Here is a 20,454-nt window from a genome sequence, read left to right on the forward strand (position 1 = left end):
CTTTTGGAGGGGGCCATGGCTATAACTGTGGGGTAGGTAAAGCCTTTGAGTGCCAGCAGAGCCTCACACAGAGAGGTTTTCCTAAAAGAATTTATTATTTCAATTTTATATAAAAACAATACAATCAACACTTGGCCAAGGCTGGTTTCCCAGCTCGCATCAGACCCCTTTTTCATGATAAAAAATACAAACAACAGCTAAACACAAGGGTCAGGATTTCAGGAAAGCCCTTTGATTTCCGAAAGCACCTTTCATTGACTGCACACTAATTACACCTGGCACGATATGGGAGGAAATCAAACCATAATCTGGGATACGGAAAAATAGAAATCTGCCTGTACACACTCCAGCAAATACAATTCCCTGTGAGGGCGTATCTTTGGTCTGTGTTGGTCGAGCACCTCACCCCGCTGCTCCAGCACTGGGTTCATGATCTGAGCACAGTGGGAGAGCTGCTGTGCAGGGCTGGGAGCACGAGGTATTTGGAAGAGCGCCAGAGAAACCCTTTTTGTCCATAGAAAAGGGAGGGAGGAGCTGATCCTGGCCTCCTCAGCTGGGAGCACCTCAGCTCCCAGGTGGGAAATGGCCCAAATGGAGCCAAGGGGGCCAGGAAACACACAGACTCCCCAAAAACCCTGCCATCCACGGTGACACCAAGCCTCCCTTAGCAAAGGGGATGTGGGCACTGGGTTGAAGTGTGGTTGGAGGGGGGGTTTGGCCACCCCTGGGCAGAGACCGAAGTGAGTCCAGAGGGGTGAAATGAGGCGGGGCAGCTGGAGGTCCCTAATCGTCGTCCTCCCCACCGCCGTAGAGCTCAGCCAGCTTGCGGAAGCGGCCGCCCCAGTCGTTGAGGTAGTCATAGTCCTGGTCTTCATCGGAGTTGGAGGAGTTGAGGGAGCTGAGTGAGGTGGCCTCCGATCCACTGCCCTCGTAGTCGAACACCAGCAGCGAGTCGTAGGGAGGAGCTGTGGGGTCCGTGTCGGCTGCCTTCAGGTTCTGGGGAGGGTGGAGGGGTCAGTGCCTGTCCCCCCCTGCACGGGGGACACCCCAACGGTGCTGGGATGGATAGGCGTGTCACCCCCTGGACTCTCTGGGTCAGGACTCACCTCATCGATGAAGTTCCCAATCTCGTCGGGATTGGCAGGCCGGGGCCGGTACTGGGGGGCAGCCATCAGTGGGGGAGCCACGTCATTGCGGATCACCTCAGGACGGGCATCCAGCCCCCGGTGCAGCTGGCTCAGGTCATAGTCCTGGGGGGACACAAGGAGACAAGGCTCGAGGGACAACCACAGACACCATCACCAGGACCCAGCAGGCAGGGGCCAGCAGACACAGCCATCCCACCTGGTCCTCCTCGCCACCACCCTCCTCGTCATAGTGGTAGACATTGTCCCTCATATCATCCTCGGGAGGCAGCAGTGGCTCCTTCACCACCTTTCTCCTCCTCACAAAAAGCAACAGCAGCAGCAGCAGGACTGTGGGCAGAGGGACAGGGCGTCAGGGCAGGGGGTCAAGGGCAGCCCTATCCCTGCCCTGTCTGTCCCCTTCCCATGGTACTCACTGAGAAGTGCCAGGATGCCCCCCAGGATGCCCAGGATGGCGGGGACGCCCATGCCCCCAGAGACGTACGCTCGGCGCTCGCAGTTTTTGGCCGGCCCTTCGCAGCTGCAGACCTGCGCTTTGACCGGTGTGATCTGATCCTTGCCCTGGGCATCCAGCAGCTTCAGGAAGACACTATACTCCCCTGGCTCCAGCTCCTTCCTCATGCTCAGCTTCACCATGTCTTGGTGAATCACAGAATTGTTTGGGTTGGAAAATGCCTCCACAAGATTATTTGGTACAACTGTTCCCCCAGAACTGGCAAGGCCACCACTAACCAGTGTCGCCAAGGACCACATCCAGATGGCTTTTAGATCCCCCAGAGACAGGGGTGATGACTCGATTACTGCCCTGGGCAGCCTGTTCCAGTGCCTGACAACCCTTTCCATAAATGAATTATCCCCAATATCAAACTTAATCCTCCCCCGGCACAATTTGAGGCCATTTCCTCTTGTCCTGGTACTTGTTCGTGGGGATCAGAGCCTGACCTCCACCTGGCTCCACCCTCACATCAGGTAGTTGGAGACAGCAAGAAGGTTCCCCCTGAGCTTCTTTTTCTCCAGGCTGAGCCCCATCCGCTCCCTCAGCCACTCCTGGTGCTCCAGACCCTCCCCCAGCTCTGGTTTAGGGACACGTTTGGAACCAGCACAAGACTTTTCCCCATGGCACTTCCCCAGCCTAATACCCACTATAGGCCCAGCACCAGCACAGATGGCACCCACCAGGTGGATTCTCCGTGACAGTCCAGTTGATGCTGGAGCCATGCACCAGCTCTGCCCTGAAGGGAAAGGTGTTGGGGGGCAGGTCCTTGTCGACGATTTTCAGTATCTGTTCCTCAGGCTGCCGGTTGCAGATGTCAAAATTCCGGGGCTCTGGCACAGGCCCGTTGTCATTCACGTCCTGGAGGAGGAGGAGCAGTGTCCCCGTGCCAGTGGCATCCTGTGGTGACCCTGTGGAGGTGAGAGTCAGCAAGGCACCCAGGGAGGGACCCCAGGACCCGCAGGGGGACAGAGGTGCAGCAGTCCCCTCCCCAGGGGGCGGCCGTCACCCTCACCGTTGTCCACAGCCAGGACGATGGCCTTGTAGGTGCTGTTGATGGCGTGTGCCGACTCCCGGTCCAGTGGCTGTATCGCCGTGACGATGCCGTTCTCAGGGTCGATGGCCAACCACCCCGCGGGGTCGCTGCCCATGCGGTACCTGGGGGAAGCCAAGGGTCAGTGGGGGAAGATGAAGGGGTGCCCAGTGCAGCACAACCCCTCAGGCACTCCAGCACAGCCCCCTGCCACTGTCACCCTTCACTCACGTGATTTTCTGCCTCTGGTCCTTGTCAGGGTCCTTGGCTGTGTAGGAGGTGACCTGGTAGCCCACTGGCACGTCCTCCATCACTTCCACTTTCTTGACTGGGGGCACGAAGATGGGGGGTTCGTTCACGTCCCTGACCACCACCAGCACACTGGCCGTGGCAGGCTTCAGGGGCACAGAGAAGGGGACCTCGTTCTCCACCGCCACCACAAGGTGGTACTGCTGCTGGGTCTCGTAATCCAGGCCCTGGGGGAGGGAAAGGAGCTGGGTAGTGCCAGAAGGGAGTTGGCTGGTGCTGGGGTGGCTGCATGAGACTGGTACCCACCTTGGCGGTTTTCAGGAGCCCATCGTTGGTTTTGGGGTCAGTGGTGATGCTGAAGTCACCCCTCGGGTCCCCACTCTGGATGCGGTAGATGGCCTTCCAGGCTGGGGAGCCTGGCATGTCTTGGTCTGTCACATGCAGCCGGGCCACCACCACCCCTGGCTCATTCTCATTCACTGACCCCTCGTACTGCAAGAGAGGGGATAGTGATGGTCATCCCTGCGGCATCAAGCACTCCGTGTGGGGGCTTGTGCCACGATGCCCAGGGAGAGCAGTGGCTGTGGGGCCAGGGGGTACCATGTCAGGGTTGAAGACAGGAGGGTTGTCATTGGTGTCAGTGACTTGGATGATGGCAGTGGCAGTGTTGGTCAGGCCAAGGCCCTCCTGGTCTGCAGCCTGGATGATCAGTGTGTAGTTGGGAGTGGTCTGCAGGGCAAAATCACACAGGTTAGGACAAGGGTGGGAGCCAGGATGATCCCCTCCTCCGAGTATTGCCTGCCTGCTTCTCCACCCTTCTCTGGCTTCACTGTTCCCTGCTGACACAGACACAGTCAACACCCCCCCCACCCACCCAAGGGGCTGGCATGCGCCTGCTCCTGGGGCTTAGCAGGACTGGGAGTCCCTATGGTGGCACTGCACACACTCTGCAGCTCCACAGTGCTGGGGGTCCTGCAGTGTCCCTAGCACAGCCCCTCATGGGCTCAGGGCTGCAGATACCCCCAGAGCTGGGGACAGTGACCCACAGATGGCAAGTCACTGAACCGGATGCACCTCAGGATTTCAACATCCCCAGTCTCCGCTTGGCATGTCCCTCTGCAGAGGTGCTGCAGGTTCCCTTGGGACATGGCGAGGGCACTCACCTCCCGGTCCAGCCCCGTGCCAATGACGCTGATGATGCCGTTCTCGGGGTTGATGGTGAACATCCACTGCATGCTCTTGGGCTCCTCGCTGAGGATGGAGTAGTGGATGATGCCGTTGTTCACATTGACTGCGTCATCTGCGTCCGTGGCATTCACGGTCATCACAGACGTGCCTGGACATTGGGACAAGCCGGGGAGATTTTACTTATGGGACAGAACCCACTGGAAACCCTGGAACTGCTCCTGCTTGGGGCTCTGTGTGGTCCTGGCTCAGAGTCCCCCACTCACCTGGCTTGGCATTCTCCTCAATGTAGCCAACAAAGACTTGCTGGGTAAAGATGGGCCGGTTGTCGTTCTGGTCAGTGACGGTGATGATGATCTCCATGGGGTCCTCCACAGGCTGCCCATTGGCCGACACGGCGTGGGAGTAGAGCTGCAAGAACACAGTCAGCCTGCATGCAGCCCCCAGGACCGTCCACCCCTGCTGCAGGTCCCCACTCACTCACTATGTACTTATCCTTCTCCTCCCGGTCCAGAGGCTTTGTCACCTCCAGCCACCCTGTCTCCCGCTCAATGATGAAGACACCCACAGGGATGGTGTCCGCTCCCTGTCCTGTGATGCTGTAGAAAACCTTGGTCTCCTTGTCCTTGTTGGATTTGATCTGGCAGTGAAATGGGAATATGGGGTTGAGAAGGGTTCTAGTGCTCTCCCATTCCCACACCCTGTCCCCTCGGGGCCACGTACCTGCACCAGCTTCTTGGGGAAGGGCCCCCGCTCATTCTCGGGGCAGTTGATGGGGGGAATGACCCAGTCCCTCTTTTGCCGCCGGAGACCGTGTCCATGCTCTGGGAAGGTCAGCACGTCAGGTGCTGTGTCCTGCAGGGAGAATGGCTCTGCTCAGTGCCAGCACCTTGCCAGCACCCTCACCAAGGAGAGGGGCTGCCGTGACCCCAGCGACTGGGTCTGTGCTTTACCTGCTGCATCTGTTTGTGGTGTCGGTGGTGCTGGTGCCACTGCCGGTGCAGAGTCACCTTGGCCGAGTGCCTCTTGCCCGCGGTGTCCCACGTGTGCACGGTGAAGGTGATCTCCCGCCGCTGGAGCCGCAGGGGCCGGGTTGCAGAAACGACGCCATCCCGGCTCACCTTGAAGCGCGTGTCGTCCGGGAGGAAGGCGGCTCGGTGCGGCTCTCCACAGTCCACAAAGCTCACTGGGGACAGGGCATTGGGTGGGCAGGGGGTCCTGGGCACATGTGGCATGGCCACAGCTCAGGGGCCCAGGGGGGAAAATGGGATCACAGAGGGCAGCAGGGATGCTCCACACACACCCTGCCAGGATCCTGTCCTGGCCATGGCACATGGTGCATACCTGCCCTGGCTTTGGCCCAGGACTGGGCTCTGCACGACCAGTGGTGCCATAGGATCCCAGCCGGACAGTGACAATAGGGCAAGTGGAACTTGGCACAGCATGTCCCTGTCCCCAGCACCGTGCAGGGCATGGCACTGCACATGGCACATCTCCACACATGCCACACCCCCATGCAGGTGTACCCTGTGGCACAGCATGTCCTGGGGTGTGGCATGTCACCACCGCCATGCCTGAGGCAGAGGGTGCCACTGCTCTGGCTGCTTTTCCAACAAAAACAAGGGCACAGTTGCTCATCTGCACTGGCACCCAGCACCCCAGGCTCTGCAGGTGGGCACAATGGCCTATGGGGGTCATGTGGCTGGGGACTGTGGCCACACATCTGCAGTAGAGACAGCCCAGGCTGTGTCATGCTGTGGGATTGGGACATCAACCTCTGAGCAAGAAGGTGCTACCCCCAGGGCACCTCTGGCCTTTGGTGCACCCAGCCTGCCCAGGTACCCTCTGGGACCCCCAACTCCAGGCACAGCGGGCACCTGCCACACACTGGGGCAGGCAAAGTCCCAGGGTCACCAGCTTGGCACCACACTGGGTGTGGCACAAGCCAGGCCAGCAGGCAGCGGTGGTCAGCCGGCATCACATGAACCGGGGCCACACGGCTGCAGCTCCTGAACAAACACCCTTTGTCTGGAGAGGGTTGTCAGAGCCAGTGGCTCCCGCAGACAGCGCGGCTGCCATCGCCCCGGCGTGACCCTCCGCGGGAAGGGGACGTGCCCGGGGGTGGGTGGGAGGCACCGGCGGGGGTGACATCAGCCCACGTGCAGCTCAGGAATTCGGGGGTGGCTGTGGGATCGAGGGGGAGTGATCGCTGCCTCCCTGCCCACCACGGTGCCCCCGACCCAGCCCATGGGGACTTGCCGGCGTGATGCCAGTCCTGCTCAGCCCACGGCGGGACCCCCGGCCAAGGCTGGGGGCTGGGGGAGCCGGTGGGGCCGGCTGGGCAGGAACGTGCCGGGGCAGGCCGGGTGCTGCCGCAGTGGGGAGCGAGAGGCACCTGGCACCCACGGACACAGGCAAAGTGCCCGGCTCTGGGCCCTGGCATGGTGTTGGGTGGGTGCAGCGAGGGGCAGCACAAGCCCCCAGCCCCACACTGGCTGCAATGAGTACTGAGTGCTTGGCCCCCACTGGGTTCAATGAGGGTTGGGTGCTCAGTGCCTGCTTCCCCTTTCCTGCTCCCCCCTCTCCTGCTCCCTCCCTTTTCACCTGGCCATGTACAACCTGTTTTTCCAGTTTGGCTGAAGGAGAGCCGTCCCCAGCCATCCTCAACCCTCCCCTCCCCGAGGCTGGGAGCCCAGGGGCCCCTCTCCTCTCTGGGAATGATGGGATGGGAGGAGAGGAGAATTCAGAGGGTCCCACAGTGGGATCCTCCCCATTTTCCAACTGTCCTCCCTCGCCCCCTCCACAGGACGCTGGGGCAACCAGACTCTGGCATGACTAGGCTGCCAAACAGGGTGTGGACCTGAGATCCCACACAGAGCAGCCCCCCAAAGCCACTCCCATGTCCTGTGGGGTCTTGACAGGGTGGGGCATGGGCAGAGCCAGGTGCCATCACCTCTGCAATGCCACCACTAGAAGTGCCAACACCCCAGCAGTGCCAGGGCGGGGGGGCTCACCCCGGGGTGAAGGTGCTGCGGGTGGCACGTCCCATGACTGACGTCACCCTAGTTTCACTGTGACTTCAGACTCTCGAGGTTTCCCCACCCAGGGCTGACGGGGTCTGTCCCAGCCCCCGCCACGTCCCCACCACATCTGAGCCCCCAGACCCATGGAGCAGAGCCCCGAGGATGCTGCAGCCCCCACACAGGTGTTTCGCCGCCCCGGCGCCGCGCGGGGCCTGTCCGGACCTGTTGGAGGGAAAACACCGCGCTCAACTCATCAAGATAATTACAGGCAGGCTCCTCAGCCTGGCCGAGGGCTTTGAGCTGCTGTGTAGCACGGCATGGCCTGACACCCACCAGGCTTGGCCACCCCATGGCCGGCATCGCCATGGCACAGCCAGGAATCACTGGGTGACACATGGCCCCATGGGCAGATGGCCCTTTCCTTCCTCCCACACCCTGCCTGTGCTGGCGACGCAAAACTGAAAGTGCTGGCGCAAGGACAGGGGGGGATTTCCAACAAGTCTCTGTGCCACAGGGCGGTCACAGGGCTGCCCCGTCACCCTGGTATCAGGCACAGCCTCGATGGACATGGGTTTCTGTGCAGGAGACTCTGTTAATGATCAACCACAAAGACAACAAATGCAATTCCTGGGGTGTGGGGCAGGGTTCGGCTCCCAGCTCACCCAGGCAAAGTCTTTCTGGAACCAAGGGTGTTTGGGAGCCCCTGGCACAGTGCTGGGTGCTCAGCACCTTCAGCTCTGTGCCCACCTCTACCACCTTGGCACACCACCATCAGCTATGAATTGGTGCAGATGGCGACAGCCCAACTGCAGCCCCAGTGTCCACAGAGATACTTTTGAGGATCCCAAAGTGGCAGCAGGTCCTCAGCACTTGCTTCTCTGGGCGCACCTCTCCCCACTGTCCCCCTGCCACACTGGGACAGGGCTTTGGTGCCAGCACAGTGGGACACCAATGTCCCCAAAACCTGAGAAGCCCATCACAACACCCGTCCCAGTGCCCATCGCCATGGCAAGAGCCGACCTGGGGGACTGCACAGGGGGCCCAAAGGGGAGTTTGCCCCGGTCAACCCTGGGTGCCAGGTGAGGTGTGGAGCAGGATGGGTGCCTGTGCACCCACACCCCAATCTGCCGGCCCCGACAGGTCTCTGGCGCCTGAGTCAGCGCCGCCTACGCCGGCACACCCCGGGGAGCGGCACCCACTGCCCCCGTGCCACGATGCCGTCCCGTCCCACAGGACCACCGGTGCCATACTGGGACCACTGGTGGCCTCATTGCAGCCCCACCTCTGCATGGACACACCATTACAGCTCTGTCCCCAGTGTCACCTGCCACCACAGCAAGCCTGTCCCCACCGCCATGGCACCATCCCTACGACCATGGCACCATCCCCACCACCACACACTGTCCCCATGGCACCATCCCCATTGCCACAGCATTATCCCCACGGAGCTGGGCAGAGCATGTCCCCACGGTCACCCCAGAACCACTCAGGCACAGAGTCACAGCTTCGTGTCCCCCATTGCCCACCCCCGTCCAGCACATCCGCCCTGTCCCCACGGTCCCATCCCTATCCCCACGGTCCTGTCCACATTCCCACAGCTTCCCTGTCCCTTACAGCCATGCATCCCCATGTCCTTACCTCGTCCCAGGGCCCGTCCTGCTGCCACGCTGTCCCGCGGTACGGTCAGGGCGAAGGTCTCGGCGGTGAAGCCAGGCTGGCACGGCGTTGCCCGCTGGCATAGCCGGTGCCCGCTCTGCCCGGAGAGAGACGTTAACATCGGGCAGGGTCCCAGGCAGGGTCCCACTGCCCCGGGGAGGGTCTTGGCAGGGTCCCGCGCAGGGTCCTGCCGCCCCATCCCGTGGCTCACCTGGAGCAGGAGGAGGAGGAGGAGGCAGAGCGGTGCCGGGCAGCCCGCCTGCCGCCCCATGGCTGGTGCCGGTGGGGTGCCGGTGGGTGCCGGAGAGATCGAGTACTGCCGCTGCAGAGCCGCAGGTGCGCCGGGTCCCAAACCGATCCCGCCCCGCGGGTCCTGGTCCCCCCAGGAACCGCCCCGTCCCGCCCCGATGGGAGGCGGTACCGTCCCGCCCGCACCTGGGAACCCGGTACTCCCGGGACCCTGAACCCCCGCGATCCTGATACCCTCAGTACCCTCCACAGTACTACCGCTCCCCAGTACTGTCGTACTCCTGATATCCCTTCAGCCCCTGGTACCCCCAATACCCCACCAGCCCCCAGTATCCCCAACACCCCTGATGCTCTGCATGTCCTGGGTACCCCCGGACCCCCCACAACCCCAATACTCTCAGCATCCAGCCCAGGCTCTCCGTGGGTGCCTATCCAGGACTGTGGGAGCAGGGTCTGTCGATGGGTGACAGGAGCCAGGAGGACTCCAGGGTGTCCCCACACCATGGCCCCCACAGGTCCCAGCTCTGCAGGGGAATAAACATTGTACCCAGGAAGCCCCCAATGTAGGAAGGGCCCCTTGGGGTGCTGCAGCCACCCTGTCCTCTCCTTCACCCCTCTGGCCCCAGACACAACATAGCCAGGAGTGGCCCCATGGCACAGCCCAAGGGATGCCTGGTGCCACCAGCTGCCCCCATCCCATGGCTCCCAGGGACTGCGACTAGAGCCAGGGGGAGAACCCCAGGGCTGGGGGTCCTGCTGGGCCTGGGGGCTGCCATGCCCACCCATGCCAGCACCCTTGGGCACCCTAGGGTGACAACCTGGGGGGTTGCAAGCCCCCAGCTGCCCCAGCACAGGGGGGATTGCCAGGGCAGGAGGGATTTGGCACCAGCAATGCCCTGGAGCACAGGTTGGGGGGGTCAGCGTCCTGCCCGTGCCCACCAGCACCCCATAGAGACAAGGACACCCTGAGGGGCCCATAGGCAGTGCCTAGGTGATGCTGCAGCTGTGCTGTGGGACCCACACTGGGGTTGACAATGGGGGACAGGGCTGGGGGGGTCACTGAGGGGCTGTGGTCAGCACTGACCCCCAGGGCACAACACAGAGCCTGGAGCGTCTAAAAAAAACAAATCCTTTATTAAAACTGACCCAGCTCCCGTCCCCTCGTCCGCAGCATCACACGCCGTCATTCCATACCTTAAAAAATAGATAATAACCACAAAAACGCAGGCAAGGAGGCGAGGGGGCTGCACTGGGGTAGGGGGGGCATGGCGGGGGGACCCCCAAGGCACAAGCAGCGATAAGGCAGGGGGCAGCAGGGCAGGGGTCCCTAATCATCCTCCTCCCCACCGCCGTAGAGCTCAGCCAGCTTGCGGAAGCGGCCGCCCCAGTCGTTGAGGTAGTCGTAGTCCTGGTCTTCGTCAGAGTTGGAGGAGTTGAGGGAGCTGAGTGAGGTGGCCTCCGATCCACTGCCCTCGTAGTCGAACACCAGAAGTGAGTCGTAGGGAGGAGCTGTGGGGTCCGTGTCGGCTGCCTTCAGGTTCTGGAGGGGGCGGAGGGGTCAGAGCTTTTCACCGTTGAGCTGGTGTGGATATAGGTATCACCCCCCTGGGCCCCAACTCCAGACTCACCTCCTCGATGAAGGTGCCGATGTCATCAGGGTTGGCAGGTCGGGGTCGGTACTGGGGCGCTGGCAGAAGGGTGGGGGCCACATCATTGCGGATCACCTCAGGACGGGCGTCCAGCCCCCGGTGCAGCTGCCGCAGGTCGTAGTCCTGAAGACACCAACACACAGAGGGTCAGGGTCAGGGTCAGGCTGCCCCTACTGCCACCAGCCCCTCCAAACCCCCCATACCCACCTGGTCCTCCTCACCACCACCCTCCTCCCCATAGTAGAAGATGTTGTCCCGCGTGTCATCCTCAGGCAGCAGCAAAGGCTCCTTCGTCACCTTCCTCCTCCTCACGAAGAGCAGCAGCAGCAGCAGGATGACTGGGGGGAAGCAGAGGTGTCAGCAGGGACACGTGTTGCCCATTCTGCCCAATGCTGGGGACATCCCCACAGTCCCAGGACCCCCGGGACCCCCACTCACGCAGCAGGGCCAGCAGTGCACCCAGGGCTGCGAGGACGAAGGGCAGGGCGGTGACGGGCTGGGGTCTCTGGGGACAGCCCTGCGCAGGCCCCTCGCAGGCACAGACCCGTGCGGTGACCACGGTCACCTGGGCCCTGCCTGGCTGGTCCAGCAGCCGCAGGTACACGCTGTAGGTGTCTGGCTCCAGCGCTGCCACCAGCCGCAGGGTCACCGTGTCACCTGTGGGAGATGGGGGGGCTCATGGGGGACTCACTGGGAGCACAAACACAGCACAGCTGCCTCTGTCAAGGACCCCCTATGTTATCTTTGGAGCCCTCATGTTACCTGTGTCACCCACCTCCACGGCCCAGCTGTCCCCCGAGCCGTGGGTGAGCTCGGCGCGGAAGGGGCCGGTGTTGGGGGGCAGGTCCCTGTCGGTGACAGTGAGGACCTGGGGCTCGGGGCTGCGCTGGCACACGGTGATGTCCCGCGGCTCAGCCTCGGGGCCGTTGTCGTTCACGTCGAGCAGGGTGAGAAGCAGTGTCCCTGTGCCCGTGGCTGGTGGTGAGCCTGAAGGGGGGATGATACTGCGGGGAGACCCCAAAACCAGGACCCTCATGGGGACATGGGTGACTGAGCAGGGGTCAGTCAGACCCCAAATCAGGACCCTCACATGGATGGGGATACCTCAAGCAGCAGTGTGGACAGAAGAGAGTAATGCTGGAAGGAGGACCCCCAAAACCAGGATTCTCTCAGGAATGTGGATACCCCAAGCAGGCATGGGGACAGAGGGGAGCCCCAAAACCAAGATTCTCATGGGGACAGGGATACTCCAAGCAAGGGTAGGGACAGTAGGGAGTGATGCTGAAGGGGGAAGTCCCAAACCCAAGATCCTCATGGGGCTGCGGATGCCCCAGGCAGGGGTGGGGCCAGGCAGCATTGCTCCATGCTGTAGGATGGGATGTGTTTCCCAGCAATGGCAGCATGTGCCCCTCACGTGGGTGGGGGAACAAGGGCCCTTTCATGTCCCTCACCATCATCCACAGCCAGCAGCACAGCCATGTAAGTGCTGTTCTTTGTGAAGGGGGACTCGCGGTCCAGGTGGTCCCGTGCTGTCACCAGGCCGTTGTCGGGGTGCACAGCCAGCCACCCTGCTGGGTCATGTCCCACCAGATACCTGGGGGGGGAACAGGGAAGCTGGTGCTGAGGCAGGGGGCAGTGGAGACCCTCCCAGACTTTGAGTCAGACCCTGTCCCTGCTCACTTGATCCTCTGCCCCTGTGCCTTGTCGGGGTCCTGGGCCGTGCAGGCAGTGAGGGTCTGCCCTGGTGGCACGTCCTCTGAGACCGTGGCCAGCTGCACCAGTGGCACAAACACCGGTGCCTCATTGACGTCCTCTACAGTGACCGTGACTGTGGCGGTGGCCATTGGCAGCTTCACGACGAAGGGGACCTCGTTGGCCACTGCCACGTGGAGCACAAACTGCTGCTTTGCCTCGTAGTCCAGACCCTGGGAGAGGACGGGACAGGGGCAGTGAGAAGGGGACAGGCAGGATCCCACTGTGGGCAGCAATGGGGTGACACAGTGGTGACACAGACCTTGGCAGTGCGGAGGATGCCCTCGTTGGTGACAGGGTCAGTGGCAATGGCAAAGGCACCCCCGTCGTTGCCGCGCAGGATGGAGTAGACGGCTCTCCACGCTGGCGTGCTGGGCTCATCCAGGTCGGTGACAGCCAGCCGGGCCACCTCCCGCCCAGCCACGTTCTCTGGCACAGCTGCCTCGTACTGTGGGTCAGGGGCACTGTCAGCACCATGGCCCGGAGGGCACCAGGGAGGGTCCCACCTGGTGGGGGGGCCCACATTACCGTTTTGGGGTCAAACTCAGGGGCGTTGTCATTGACATCGGCCATCTCAATGACGGCCAGCGCCGTGGTGGTCAGCCCCTCGCCATCCAGGTCAGCCGCCTGCACCGTCAGTGTGTACTCCCGCACACGCTGCCAGGGACGGAGAGACAGACAGACACCTCGTCAGCCCCTGCCTAAGGCTGGGACACCCACCCTGCAGTGCTGCAGAACGCACCTCCCGGTCAAGGCCGCTGGCGATGACACTAAGGGTGCCGGTGCCCCGATTGACAGTGAACATCTGGGGATGGGGCTCCCGTGGCTCCTGGCTCAGGATAGAGTAGGCGATGACACCATTGTAGGTTTCCACTGCGTCGTCTGCATCCGTGGCTGTCACCTGCATCACAGAGGTGCCTGGGGACGGGGATGTCCTGGTGAGTGGGTTGTGACCGGACGGTCCCAGGGCTGTCCCTGAGGGATGTGGCTGGCAGGATGCAGAGCTCTCCCAAGGCTCAGGGTCCTACCCGGCAGAGCTCCCTCTGGCACAGAGCCCCTGAACACCTCCTGCGTGAACTGGGGCTTGTTGTCATTCTGGTCTGTAACCGTCACAATGATCTCCATCGGCTCCTCCACTGGCTTCCCATTCTCAGACACGGCGTGAGAGAAAAGCTGTGGGGCAGGGGGTTGAGTAGGGGATCTGGCATTGTACTCTGACATCCCCCAGTGCCCCTCAGCAGGGACCTACATGGTACTTGTCGATGTGCTCGCGGTCCAGCGGCTGTGTCACCTTCATCCAGCCTGACTCCTTCTCAATGGTGAAGATGCCCTCGGGGGGGGCATCCGCTCCCTGCCCTGTGATGCTGTAGAAGATTTTGGTGTCTCTGTCCCGGTTGGATTTGATCTGGGAGGACACACAGGGAGGAGGTCAGTACCCTCCACTACATCACACCCCGCCCCAATGCAGCAGGAACAGACACCCCAGCACCCACCTCTGTGCCATGACCCCCAGCTCAGATCGACCCCCTCTTACCTGAACCAGTTTTTTGGGGAAGGGGCCCCTCTCGTTTTCAGGAACCTTGATGGGAGGGATCACCCAGTCCCTCTTCTGCCTCCTGAGAGCAGCATGAGCCCTGGGAAGCTCCTGTGGGATGAGGGTGAGTGAGGGCACAGCTGGCTTGGGGGGCAGGAGATGGGGAACATGGCAGGGCAGGATTACCTGGGGGGAGCGCCTGCTCTGCACGGGAACTGGAGCAGGGTCTGGCTGGCCGGTGGCATCCCAGGGGGAACCAGCATCTGGGAGTGGTACGGCAAGTGCTCTGCCCACCCTTGGCAGCCGCACAGGGCCCGTGTCCTCCTGCACCCCGACATCACGGTCCTCGGTCCCGCATGGTCCCGTGCAGCCTCCAGAGCTCCCTGCGCGGGTGGAGGGTCAGGAGGCTGGGAGGGGACCTGTTCCCCGGCAGCAACCACCAGCTCCAGGACCCGCAACCCGCCAGAGTCCCGAGCCGGAGTGGGGCAGAGGACAGTGGGAGTGGAGCAGGGGACAGTGGAAGTAGGGTAGGGACACCGGGAGCCGTACGGGAGCGCAGTGGAAGTTTCGGTGGAAGTTTCGGCTTTGTTTCACAGATGATGGGAAATTCCTGGGCGGGCAGAGCCCTGCCCCAGCCCCCTCCCGGTGGTGTGTCACACCCCTAGGGGCTCCCAACCCCCCGTGGCCAGGACATTGGGCTCTGAATCTCCCTCCCCTCCTCCCACTCTGCATCCCCCGTGCTGGACACGGCTCCGACTCCGCACCCCCCCGGGGCCAGGATTAGGGGATTAGCGGAGCTGAGCCAGCTCTGGGCGGCCGAACGGCCCGGGGGGGTCGGGGAGCGGGGCTAGGGGGGCTGCAGGAATCATGGAATGAGGCAGGGAAAGCTGTACTCTACGGCTGCCCCACACTGGGCAGGCAGGGAGCCCGCGGGTGAAGGTGGGGCCATGTGGGGCTCAGCGGCCATACCCGAAGGCAGTGCAGGGGCCCCTCCCAGCTGCGATGGACGCGGTAAAGGGGGCTGGAGGGACATCAGTCAACCTGGGAAACAGGTCTGGGGCAGGAGGAGCCCGGGGAAGCCCCCAACCCCCGCCGTGGGGAGCCCTCAGTCCCCATCTGTGCCACACGTCACTTCTCCCCACCGAAGGGTCAGGCAGCACAGGGCGTAACCCCACCGTGCCCCCGGGGTCCCTCCTTGCAGAACCCACATGGCACCGCGCCCACTGGGTGCCGAGGCGGAGCCGCACGGTCGGTGCCTAGGCCATGTGCTGCCCACGGAAGGGGATCGCAGTGGCGTGGCAAGACCCCAGCCCCTGCCCATGGCAGAGGCCTGGCAGTGCTCAGCTCCATTCCTGACAGGCTCAGCCGATGGAAGCGAGATGAGAAGCGGGATGTGGTAGCGGAGGTCGAGGCCTCTCTTTGGCACTTACCGCCAAGGAGAGCTTTTAGTGCCCCCGCGGCCATTAGCCGAGCGCTGGCTCCGGCCGCATTCCCGGGCAGCCCCAATCCCCCAGGAGCCTCCGAGCAAAGAGGGCAACAGGCCCAGGCCAAGCGCCAGCACCGGGCCAAGAGCTGGCAGCGAGACCCTGTCCAGACTCGACCCCTACCCAGCTCTGAGCTCCTGCCCCAGCTCGGGCCCCTGCCTGGCCTCGGGCCAGCTGGACCCCGCACGCCAAGGCCGGAAAAGGGTGGCCCCGAGGCACCCCACCCCATGAGCAGAGCGGCGCCGGGCACCCACCCTGCGGGGACCCAGCCCTGCTGCCGGCGGGCGCCCCACGGCTGGGCCAGAGGCGCCGGCATCGCCGCCACCAGCTCCATGGGGCCAGACAGGCACCACTAGTCTCACGGGGCACCGCCAGCCCCATGGCCAAGTCCCACAGCCCTAGGAGGGGGGTACTGCCCTATAGCGAGCCTCACGGCCGGGGGGGGGCACAGCCCTAGGGCGCAGGAGCCCAGCCGGTCCCATGGCGCAGTCCCACACCCGCAGACCTCCGCCAGTCCCACACCGGGGTCTGTGGCCAATCCCACACCCGGGGCAGTGCGAGGTCTCCGCGAAAAGCAGCGGCCCCACGACCGGGGGCAAAGTGGGCTCGATCCGGCAGCAAGGGGGGCCCTGCCGCCCCCACAGCGCCCGTAACCCCAATCGCGGCCCCAGCCCGTCCTCGGGTAGCCCCGGGGGTCCCGGTGCCGCCGCGCCCCGACGGTGCGAGTTACCTGATGGGGGGAACAGCCCGCGGCGCAGCCCCGGGGGGGCGCACGGCGGGGCCGGGGAGGGGGCGGCTGCCGGCAGGAGCTGGGGAAGGAGGAAGAGGATGAAGACGGAGAGCGGGCACAGCCCGGAGCGCGGCCCCCGCATGGCCCGTCCGCTGCTTCTGCCGCCGCGCCGCTCCGGTTGCCGCCCGCCGCGTCCCGCCCCGTCCCGCCCCAGGTGAGGCGGTGGCCGCGCAGGTACCGCCCCACCCCGCCCCGGAGAGCAGCCTCAGCACCTCCGGGCATCCCCAGGCAATCCTCGGGACTCCTCTATTACTCCTGGGACCCCTCGTTACCTCCCCGCCACCCCTAGAAATCCACGTTACACCCCGGTACCTCTCTGGAAACCTACGGCAACCTCTGATACCACATGGCACCCCCCCCGATACCACTCGGGCTCCCTTCCAGCAACCTCTGGTATCACCCGGGCATCGCCGGTACCCCCCTGGAACTCCCTGGCAATCCCTGGTACCCTCCTTTATTCAGGGCACCCCCCGATACCCCTCGGGCACTGACTGGTACTCCCCTGAACCCCCCTGGCAACCTTCGGTACCACCCAGGCGCCCTCAGCATCTCCCGGGAACCCTCGGGCACCGCTTGGTAGCCCCTTGGAAGTTCTCGGCAACTCTGGACAATCCGCGATACCCCTCTGCCCGTTAACCCCCCGTCACCCCTTAGGCACATCCCCGGCACCCCTGGGGCACCCATCGGTATCCCCCTGGAAACCCCCAGTAGACCCGAACAACTCTCAGGCATTGCCTGGTACCCATCAAGCAGCACCCTGGCTCTCCATGCCACCCCCCGATGCCCCCAGCCCCTCACTGCTGCTTTCCCCGGCCCCTCTGCGCGGCCCCATGGACATGCTCGGGCATCCCAGTATCTCTGGGTACCTTCCTGTTACCTCCATGCATCCCTCCTAGTGCCCCCATCTCCCTGCCACGCCCTGCAGGAACCCCCCCGATTTCCTCACGCAGTTCCCAGTGCCTCCTCCCCCTTTGCCGCCTATGGGTGCACGGGACCCACAGGCCTGCACTGGGATCCCTGAGGGGAACCATGTGTGCACCCCAACCCTGCTGGAGTGGGGGGGTCCTGTGGCCCCCAAGGGACAGTGCCCCGGAGAGTTCCTGGGCTCCTTTATGACCCCCAGCCTGGAGCAGCATCTCATGCACTGGGCTCCCACATAGGGCTCCCCCACCCCCTCCCTGTGGGTGGCAGTGCTGGAAATCCAGCACTGCTTTCCTGGCAGGACGCGGCCAAGGTCACTGACGCAGCAGGGAAGGTCCCCAGCTGGCACCCGGGGCAGCAGCCAGTGCAGCTGCAGCCATGCCATGCTGCACCTTCACCCTCTTTCTCCTCCTCGTGGGACCATCCCAGTGGGGCCAGGGGCACTGCATGGCCACTCCGGAGCCCCCAGGCAGAGCCATGATCCTCCACAGACCCACAGCCTCGCTCTCCATCCCACAGAACACGCTGACCTTCCCGGAGCATGGACACAGTCTCCAGCGGCAAAAGAGGGACTGGGTCATTCCCCCCATCAGCTGCCCCGAGAATGAGCAGGGGCCCTTCCCCAAGAAGCTGGCGCAGGTACGTGGCCCCGAGGGGACAGGGTGTGGGAATGGGAGGCCCTGGAGCACCAGGATCCCTTTCACCCCTCTTTTCACACCTCACCGCCAGATCAAATCCAACAAGGACAAGGAGACCAAGGTTTTCTACAGCATCACGGGGCAGGGAGCGGACACCATCCCTGTGGGCGTCTTCATCATTGAGCGGGAGACAGGGTGGCTGGAGGTGACAAAGCCTCTGGACCGGGAGGAGAAGGATAAGTACATAGTGAGTGAGTGGGGACCTGCAGCAGGGGTGGACGGTCCTGGGGGCTGCATGCAGGCTGACTGTGTTCTTGCAGCTCTACTCCCACGCCGTGTCGGCCAATGGGCAGCCTGTGGAGGACCCCATGGAGATCATCATCACCGTCACTGACCAGAACGACAACTCGCCTGTCTTCTCCCAGGCAGCTTTCCATGGCTCTGTGCCAGAGGGAGCTGAGCCAGGTGGGACCACCATCACTGCCTAGGAGGCAGCACTGAGGGAATGTGGGGACAGGTCACCAATAACCACCTGCTCCAGGCACGCCAGTGCTGCGGGTACTGGCCACTGATGCAGATGATGCTGTGAGCTCCAGCAACGGAGTCGTGGCCTATTCCATCCTAAGCCAGGCACCAGAGCAGCCCCAGCCCCACATGTTCACCATAGACAGCAACTCCGGGCTGATCTCTGTGGCTGCACCGGGACTGGTGGCAAAGGTGAGTCCCAGGCTTGGCCCCCACCCGGTGCCCACTCCCAGTTCAGGTGTGACGCAGCCTCTCGCTGCAGGCGGTCCCTGAATATACGCTGGAGATCCAGGCAGCCGACATGGGGGGACATGGGCTGCAAGCCACAACCACCGCCCACATCACAGTGCAGGTAAGGCAGTGAGCCCCGCCGCTGCCCACCCAGCGCAGACAGGGAGGGTGAGGCTGTGGTGAAGCCAGTGCTGTCTCCCAGCAGCCCTACGTGCCCAGCTGCCACAGCGCACACATGCTCCAGGTGCTTTCCATGGTGGGAGGCGAGGCTGGGATGGTAGCTCCACTGTGGTTTCTCCTGGCCTGGCGCCCCATCTTCCCGCCGGGCTCTGGGCCACCAGCCCCAGGGCTGCAGCACTGCTGGAGAGTGGGTGTCAGCGGGGCTCCTGGGCACAGCTCCCAGTGGGAAGCCGCCCGTGCCGGCTCGGCCCAGCCAGGGAGGAGCACCCGGTTCTGCGGGAGCCTCGTGCCAGGATAGCGGCATCCAGCCACACCAGCTCTGTGGGGAGAGGCTGTGGCGCCAGGAAGGGCGGCCAGGGCTGGGGATGGCGTTTTGTGCAGTGTCACCGGCCATGGGCCCCTGGCTGAGCGGGACCGAGGACAGCCAGGTAAGCTTGCCAGGGTGCCTCTCCGTGTCGGACAGTGCCAGTGTCGGGCTGGCAGGGGGAGCTGGTCCAGCTCCAGGGAGGCTGCCTGGCCGTGCCGGCTGCTGGGACACAGCCCTGAGTTGTGGTCCCACCCCAGCCTGGGAGCTCCAGGAGGGGAAGGGGCCCAGCCCCCGCAACTGCTCTGACCTTGACCCCAGACAGCTCCAGAGAGCCGGGCAGGGTCAATGTCCACCCGCGCATGATATCGTGGGCAGGGATGGGGCTGCTTCCTTGTTGGGTCCAGGCTGGCTGCTGCCGCCATTCTGTGGCCCACCAGGACAGGTAGGTGAGCAGGGAGTGCGGTGCTGCTGCAGACATGGAGCCCTGCTTCCCAGTGGGAACCAGCCAGCACCCACACCACAGTGGTTGCAGTGCCTGAGGCTGAACCCTGTGGCATGGGAAGGAGGTGGGGGCCCATATCCTGGCTGTGCGGCACAGCATGGTGTGGGGGCTGGGTTATGGCACAGCCAAGGGGGAGGCACGTGGTGCTGCCAGGACAGGTCCCAGCCCCCCTTCCCCCTCCTCTGCAGGCTGACAGCATGTCCCACATGGGGAACGGCTCCCTGACCACCCACGTGCTCAACACGGCCACAGGGCTGCCGGCAGCTGGCCTTGTCATCCACCTGGACCAGCTGGTGGAGCCAGGGCTGCAGTGGAGGGAGCTGGCACAGAGGTAGGAGAGCTGGTGACACGGGAACGGGACAGGGACGGTGCTACCAGTCCCTGTGAGCTTGGTTGAAGGCTCCTGGCACAACTGGCTGCTGACAGCAGGGCCAGTGCTCAGGGGTATGATCAGGGCAGGTTCTGGGGATACACCAGGTCTGGCTTGGTCTGGTTTCAGGCACACAGACACGGATGGGCGCTGCCAGCCCCTCCTGGCAGCAGGACAGGCCAAGGCCGGCACCTACAAGCTGCGCTTTGAGACAGCACCGTATTGGCAGGGGCTGGGGCACACCAGCTTCTACCCCTATGTGGAGGTACGGAGCGTGGGGAGCCTGGGGCAGGTCTGGGGGCCACAGTCAGGCTTGGGGGACTGCACCCCCCTGGGCTCAGCTCTGGGAGGGGGATCCCCACCATTGCCTCCTTGCTCTCCTCCAGGTCGTCTTCACCATTACTGACCCGGCACAGAAGCTTCATGTCCCACTGCTGATCAGCCCCTACTCCTACACAACGTACCGGGGCAGTTAGGGGGGCACGGCCTCCCCTCAGGGATGGAGGAATGATGCCATTAAAGGCTCCAACCACCACCA

The 20,454-nt window shown here is 63.6% G+C and overlaps 2 protein-coding genes across 4 annotated transcripts; one reads left to right on the forward strand and one right to left on the reverse strand.

Annotated features, from left to right (window-relative positions):
• Positions 1 to 76: 76 nt before the first annotated feature.
• Positions 77 to 16,324, reverse strand: LOC126638028 (uncharacterized). Its single transcript, XM_050311637.1, is given in 31 exon segments — positions 77 to 996; positions 1,107 to 1,250; positions 1,345 to 1,475; positions 1,562 to 1,783; positions 2,322 to 2,549; positions 2,654 to 2,796; positions 2,903 to 3,226; positions 3,228 to 3,412; positions 3,521 to 3,649; positions 4,084 to 4,256; positions 4,372 to 4,516; positions 4,590 to 4,745; positions 4,829 to 4,960; positions 5,059 to 5,291; positions 8,767 to 8,881; positions 8,996 to 9,219; positions 10,363 to 10,573; positions 10,662 to 10,805; positions 10,890 to 11,020; positions 11,121 to 11,339; positions 11,445 to 11,669; positions 12,134 to 12,276; positions 12,363 to 12,607; positions 12,697 to 12,882; positions 12,963 to 13,091; positions 13,177 to 13,352; positions 13,463 to 13,607; positions 13,684 to 13,839; positions 13,969 to 14,079; positions 14,155 to 14,351; positions 16,183 to 16,324. Coding segments are annotated over 31 exon segments (5,457 nt in total). The 3' UTR covers positions 77 to 783.
• A 1,181-nt stretch (positions 16,325 to 17,505) lies between these two features.
• Positions 17,506 to 20,451, forward strand: LOC126637713 (5-hydroxyisourate hydrolase-like). 3 transcript variants are annotated; one of them, XM_050311118.1, is made up of 8 exons: positions 17,506 to 17,802; positions 17,893 to 18,048; positions 18,122 to 18,266; positions 18,343 to 18,518; positions 18,589 to 18,678; positions 19,735 to 19,877; positions 20,046 to 20,181; positions 20,303 to 20,451. In XM_050311118.1, exons 1-8 carry the CDS (start codon positions 17,542 to 17,544, stop codon positions 20,390 to 20,392), a joined length of 1,197 nt encoding a protein of 398 aa, XP_050167075.1. In that variant the 5' UTR covers positions 17,506 to 17,541; the 3' UTR covers positions 20,393 to 20,451. The 3 variants fall into 3 exon arrangements, with proteins under 3 accessions (XP_050167075.1, XP_050167076.1, XP_050167077.1); XM_050311119.1 differs by lacking the exons at positions 17,506 to 17,802; positions 17,893 to 18,048; positions 18,122 to 18,266; positions 18,343 to 18,518; positions 18,589 to 18,678 and adding an exon at positions 19,008 to 19,165; XM_050311120.1 differs by lacking the exons at positions 17,506 to 17,802; positions 17,893 to 18,048; positions 18,122 to 18,266; positions 18,343 to 18,518; positions 18,589 to 18,678 and adding an exon at positions 19,207 to 19,486.
• Positions 20,452 to 20,454: the final 3 nt, after the last annotated feature.

This window comes from Myiozetetes cayanensis, unplaced genomic scaffold (genome assembly GCF_022539395.1).
Source record: "Myiozetetes cayanensis isolate MyiCay16 unplaced genomic scaffold, myiCay2020 scf16, whole genome shotgun sequence".
NCBI lineage: Eukaryota > Metazoa > Chordata > Aves > Passeriformes > Tyrannidae > Myiozetetes > Myiozetetes cayanensis.

What these genes read in the sequence shown, in the direction of transcription:
- LOC126637713 (XM_050311118.1), top strand. Translation starts at nt 17,542, where the DNA reads ATGCCATGCTGCACCTTCACCCTCTTTCTCCTCCTCGTGGGACCATCC. An exon ending in GCCAGAGGGAGCTGAGCCAG is followed by an intron (nt 18,267 to 18,342) that starts GTGGGACCACCA and finishes CACCTGCTCCAG; the next exon opens with GCACGCCAGTGCTGCGGGTA. An exon ending in TGGAGGGAGCTGGCACAGAG is followed by an intron (nt 19,878 to 20,045) that starts GTAGGAGAGCTG and finishes GTCTGGTTTCAG; the next exon opens with GCACACAGACACGGATGGGC.